This window comes from Chrysemys picta, chromosome 21 (assembly GCF_011386835.1).
Source record: "Chrysemys picta bellii isolate R12L10 chromosome 21, ASM1138683v2, whole genome shotgun sequence".
In the NCBI taxonomy this organism is placed as follows: Eukaryota; Metazoa; Chordata; order Testudines; family Emydidae; genus Chrysemys; species Chrysemys picta.
Window position 1 is genome coordinate 10,708,990 of NC_088811.1, and position 6,221 is coordinate 10,715,210.

At 47.9% G+C, this 6,221-nt stretch overlaps 1 protein-coding gene across 3 annotated transcripts in view; it reads left to right on the forward strand.

Moving 5' to 3' along the window:
• Positions 1–5,666, forward strand: part of TMEM201 (transmembrane protein 201) — a 49,608-nt gene extending 43,942 nt beyond the window's left edge. For all 3 annotated transcript variants that reach the window (XM_065575064.1, XM_065575063.1, XM_065575065.1), the window contains 3 exons: positions 1,054–1,344; positions 1,925–2,056; positions 2,460–5,666. In XM_065575064.1, coding sequence (XP_065431136.1) covers positions 1,054–1,344; positions 1,925–2,056; positions 2,460–2,557 — 521 coding nt within the window. In that variant the 3' untranslated portion in view covers positions 2,558–5,666. The remainder of the gene's footprint in view (positions 1–1,053; positions 1,345–1,924; positions 2,057–2,459) is intronic.
• The last annotated feature ends 555 nt before the right edge of the window (positions 5,667–6,221 follow it).

Genomic DNA, 6,221 nt, shown 5'->3' on the forward strand with positions numbered 1-6,221 from the left:
TAAACTGCATGCAAAATATAAACTCCACTGAATGAGCCCAGCGACCAGACCCAAAGGGGCTGTCAGGCCATTACAAACTTACCTTTACTCCCCTGTTCTAAGTGTTCTTCTCCCCTCCAAAGTTACCCCCTTGTGATGCACCAGCATGAACCATGATGTGACATCACGGTTACAGTACCAGAAATCCCAGCTGAGTCTACTCCATTGAGTTCCATGATAGATGCTGGGGTGATGGTGCAGTAGAAGTAGCTGATCTATGGCTTGGGGAACCTTAAAGGATGGAAAGGGTAAGAGTCTAGTAGTGTTTGTGCTGAATTGCCCCTATTAGCCTGGTTGGTGGCGGGGGCAGACACGACGCTGGAAGAATCACATGGTTTTTTGCATGTATTCTCCAAAGCAGCTGGGAATGGGGGAGGTAAACCTGGAAAGTTCCCTGGAGTGGAGCAAGTAACCCACCCTGCTGTGGGTCTGGTTGGTTGAAGCCTGCCTGGCAGCCTGCTTCAGGACCTATTAAGAATGGGGGTATTTGAGTGCGTTGAACCTGGGCTGCGTGAGGTGAAAAGTTCAGTGAAAGGAGAGTTGACCTTCTAACCTGTTCTGTTAGGCAACAGTAAATGTAAACCATCTCCATGTAAATGGAGCGAAGTCTTGTGCCTTTTCTAACTACAGAAGTTGCACAGATCTAACACATCATTTTATAAATCAACTTAATTAAATTGCTGCAACTCTTGTGTATAGACCGAACCTTAATGGAGTTAACTGAGGACTACTATGATATGACCTTGTTTTCCCAAGTTCCTTTGCAAGGATAGAAGATTTTGGCTCTGCAGAGAATTACTTTTGAATTCCCCCCGCCCTGAACTTACAATGTGTGTACTCAGAGTAAAGAATTGTGGTATAGGAGGTGCTCCTGTCACTCATAGCATGGCAAGGACTTTTTGAAATGAATAGGGACACATACGCACCCTCCTCTCGCAGACTGGTTGGAGAACACACCTACCACATTTCCCAACCTAAATCCTCTCTCTCTGCCCTGGCGCGTCTCCATTTCAGAGTACTACTCCCTGCTGTCTGGAAGCTGCGCCCCATCCCCCATCCCATCTCCAGCACCTTCGGTGGCTGGGTCCGTCACCTCCAGCTCAGGCTCCTTGCGTTACCGCCGGCCCCTCATCAGTCCTGCACGCCTGAACCTGAAAGGGCAGAAGCTGCTGCTTTTTCCATCCCAGAGTGATGCCCTGCACACGCCGACCAGCTTGGATGAGCCCACCCACCCTGACAGCAACGTCTTCGCTGCTGAGCTGACCCCGTTCCCGAAAAAGAACCTCAACGAGCGGGGAATGCATGGTACGTTCCTGATCTCTTCCCCAGAGTCCAGTCCGGTCACAGTCGGTCAGCTTGCAAACTAAGCAGTTGGCAAAGGGAGGGGAGCCCATCAAGGAAAACCCAAGTGGTGCTGATGATTGAGTAGCTGAGAGTCCATATTGGATCCAATGGCCCTTTGTGTCATTAGGGGGCCACTGTACTGCTCAAAGCCCTGTCCTTCAGATTAGAGGTGAAACCAAGATCTTCTCCACTTGTCATTTAAGATCCCATTATTATTATTTATTTTTTATTATTTGGATTATCATAGATGCTTTCACATGATTACGGGTGTTAGCCCAATTGTCCTGACCACATTCTAGCTTGGATAATTATGTTCTGACTTCCAAAATTCATCCAGCCATTGCAGTTGTGCTAGGATTGTTTTTCACACTGATGATTTATGCCAAAGAGCTCCTGGATTTGGTTTTTGTCTTCGCTTCCAGTCCTAACCTCTTGTGCAGCATTACTCTGCAATGTTTCACCATCCACTTCTGGTGACAGGTTTATCATTTCCATTACATCTGTTTTTTTTCTCATGGTGCCTCTTCCTCTCCTCTCACAGATATGAGGTCAGTCGTGGAAAGAGGGAGTATTTGCAGTAATAATTCCATCAAAAAAGAGGATAATTCGTCACATTCATCCACCTGTGTGGTGGACACGACCACCAAAGGAGAAGACCTAGCAAGCTGGAGAGGTGGGTGGCAGGCTGTGTGTGTGTGTGTGTGTACGAACTGTTGGCAATAATCAAACAAAAATCATCAGAGACCAGCGAAGGCAGCAGATCTCCTCTGGGCCTTCACTACAAGGGTCTCCGTATTCCCCAGACCGTCTGAGAAACACTAGCACTACAGTGTTCTCCTGGGTCAGGAAACAGTGGGTGAGATTAGAAAGGAATGGGAAAGAATTGAATGGAGAAGTGCATCAGAGTCTTTCCTGCCTGGATTGTGGCTGGAAACATGGTTCACCAACTTCTGAGCCGAATAAAAAATGTTGGGCATGGGAAGGGAGACTTCTGTGTGTGTTGTTTCATCAAGTTCCTTAACGGCTTTTTCTGGCATTTTTTTCCCCCCCCCTCTCCCCTCCTCGCCCCTGCAAAGGTCATTTTGGTAACTCCGTTATCCGAGGTCTCCTTGCCATGAGCCTGACAGCCAATGCGATCTTCACCTCAGCCTACCTCTACCAGAGCCTGCGCTGACCTGCACCGCCCCGGCTCTCTCTGGCACCACCTACTTCCCAAGAGACTCTGACACAAGAACAATTCAACCACAGCTTTGGTGTCTTATGGCCGTGCCACAGGTGCATGCTGCTTATCAACCACTGCCTGCCAGGCTGCAGTGACACAGAACCAGACAGCTGCTGTTGCCACCTCTGAGCAGAACGTATCGAAGGGCTGTTGTGATGCTGGAGGTGGCCAGTGGGACTCTTTGCAATACCCGGCTCAAGGTCAGCTAATGTCCCTTGCACCTTCTTTCTAAAGAAACGGTCTATGGCATGAACTGGAGAAGATGTAAATGACCTGGTTGGCTTTGTCTCATCCCATCTTTCCCACCTATTAACCAACCTCAGATGGACGGTGGTGATGGAATAAGAAGAATTCGAACAAATAAGTTGGAGGCAAGAGGCGGGACCTGGACTTCGATTATTGAAATGGTTTCCCCAGCCTGGTTTCCTTGTTGGCACCTATTCTCCCTCCCTCTCACTCTCCCTGGTTCGTTCTATATGAATGGTTTTATGTCCTCCTTAAGGTTTCCAGAACCCATGGGGGGACCTAAGCTGCTCCGTGATTCTCTTGCATAGTGGGGTGTTTGTGTGTGGGGGGGTTGTAATCTATCCAATCTGCTGTCTGAGGTCTCTCTAGCCAGTTGCCTTCCTGCAATTCTGGCTCCTGGTAACAGTTCATGTCCATTGCTCAAACCAGTACAGCTGCTATAGGGCTGGGCACATCTGCATCGGAAAAGCAAACCCATGTTTTTCGCCTTGCCAGGAGGCGCCAATACTACTGTCATAAGATGTGCCCTGATGCGCTTGCATCGTGCCTCGGGCTCCAGGCTGCAGTTCTGACTGCTGGTGTGTTTGCTGACATCGGGAGCTGCACAGCTTGTTCTTACAGTAAACCACATAAACATACTGTTTTGGAAACTGTGGGAAGAGCGCTTCTAACAGGGAGGAATCTGATAACATGCCCCATTCTAGAGGCCTGGGTCCTCGTGGTTGGCAGAGGCCTGTATCATTCACTATTTAAGGCAGATTAGCCAAGAAGGCAATACAAGTGTGTCTCAGCTAGAGATGCACCAGGCCAGCTAAGCATCCAGGATGTCCCTTAAAATCCATGGTGGTCGCCCAAGACTTTCAAAAATAGTTTCTAATTTTGAGTCTCAATTTTTTGGGTGTCCAATCTGAGATGCCTTAAAGGAGCCAGGTCATTTTTTTTCCCCAGAGGGTGTGTGTTTAGCATCCTTGGAAATCAGGTCCTTTTCAAGGTGTCAAGTTGGGCACCCAAAATCACTAAGCAGGTCTGAAAATTTTGGCCTGAGTGTCCAAATTCCTACATCCCAACCCCATGGCTCAAAGGAGACCTGGCTAACACTAAGGACGAGGCCTCTGATAGGACTCCGCCCAGAACCTTCCTGTTGTCCTGGTCCTGTTCTTCTTTTGGTCTTGAATCCTCTTACCTCTCCCCATCTTCTGTTCTGGAACTACTGAATTGCGCTTGCCATGTTTCTTCCCCACTGCATGCCTGGCTACTGTCTGCTTTGGGCATTCCTCCACCTCCTCCACACCCAACCACCGTGGTAGTCTGCTGGCAATAAGAGACTTCCCCATTAATCTGAAAATCTCACCTCCTCGTGGGGATCAGGTGCTTTAAGAAACTGCTTTTCCTTCATGTCGCTTATTGAGCCATCCTGCCCTCTCCTAGACAAACAAAGTGATAACCTAACACTCTAATCAATATGCTGCCGGTCCAGGTGGGTGGCCTTTATTGCTGGTGACTCGAGCTGTGGAAAATCAAGTCTTGCTCTCCCTGTGTCGCTGGCACCTATTCTTGCATTATCTTAGCAACCCTCTTCCAGCCCCTATTGATCAGCGAAGCCCTCTCTCTCGTTACATGCAGGAGACTGACTGACTGCCACGGGTATCTCTTATCAAGAGATTGTGGAAGCAGGATCTCTGACACTACAGCTTTGTCTGGACCCTCCTTTGGTGCTCTGGCCTGGCTGTCTACCCGGCAACTCCTTCACCATGGCCTAGATTCAGACTAGCAACTGCATCAGAAATAGTGGGCCATGCAGTATGCTGATTAGTAACTCTTTGTAATTTGCATTAATGGTTTCCCATGTTGGGCTAGTCCACAACCTCACTGTGATGAGATTTGTGTACCTTTGACGTTTCTTTGGGTTGTATTTAGTGTTCGTACAGGCAAAAAACTGGTAGTGCCCCTGCACTGGTGAGCATTCCACAAGCTTCTTCATACGGTTGTGACACTGTAACTCACTCCTGACCCGCAACAACACGTGGTATCCTGGTCATGGCCCCTTGTCCTGACTTTCGGCGTGCCCACATGCTCCTAAGCATAGACTGCATGCCATAGACTACGGTGGCCTTGTGTGTCTTATTATGATAGATGTGCACTGTGACTTTGCTTATGCCACGAAATTCGTTTCACTTCTCACCTCCCAGTCTATGCTGCATTTACCCACCGCCACATCTAGCACACGGCCCCACTTCACATGGCTTTTATTTGTCCCCACCAAACTCCAGTGCTGGATTTGCCCCTTTCTAGCATTTCTTCTTTGTTCCCAGCACCCACGGCTCCGTACACTCCCAGCCCCTCCTTTCTCCCTTTTGCACATTTCTTGTTTCAGGAACTCCTTAATTCCATTTCTGAATCTGCTGCCAGTTGGGCTCCTGGCCAAGCATTTAGGTGACCCTGTCTGAAGCTGTTTAAAGACTTTTTGGATGTTCTCACTTAAGAGGAAAATCACAAGCCCTTTCAATCTGGTGCTAGAACAAGGCGGGAGCGGTGCTATTGCTGATGCAAAGCCTTCAGTGTTGTTAGTGTGTGTGCATGTGTGTGTACATGTGTATATAAATGTTTGAAGAGTTTCTTCATTTTGAAAGATCTGAGCCCATGTTTGTCACTATATTGTCAGCCTTAATCCAGCTACCGGACACTGTGTCCATCTTGCTGCTGCTGCTGTTTCTATATAATGCTGGTTTGGAGGAATCAAAAAAAAAAAAAAAAATCTGGTTCCCCGGTCAAAATCTTTGTGCATGAATTGCTGGTGGCATGGGTCTTCGTACAATATTGTTCAGGGATGGAATTTTATTTTTCTAATTGTTTTTGCTGTAAAAGCCTTTTAGGGGTGGGGGGGGGGATGGATGGATGTAAACTTTCTGTACATTAAACAAGATTTGAGCTTTATTTAAATAAGGTGAAGGTTGACTTAGAGGTGGGGCATAAGCGAACTCTTACCAAAAGGAACCTCAGCCTTGCTGCTGAATGATCACCCTCTCTCATCCCCCATCCTCCCTTAAAGATGCACACATCCTTCCTCTCTCTGCTCAGATTTATTATGCATGTCCCAAGACCCTGGACAGTCTTCCCATGATTCTGTCAGCTCTGAATTAAGAGTATCTTGGATTCCCAATGCTACTTTTCCAGAGCGTGGCTGTATCGGTGGGTGTGATGTATATTGTTAAGGGAGTGGAGAGAGTTTGAAGGACAAGTTGTCATATGCTATAATAGCCCAGACCTAAACGTAAGCATTCCTGGCACATAAGCAGGCAGAACTCACTGCAGTTCAGTCCGCTTACTCAGTGGCAAATTTTGGCCTGTGAATGTCCAAATCCCACTCCCT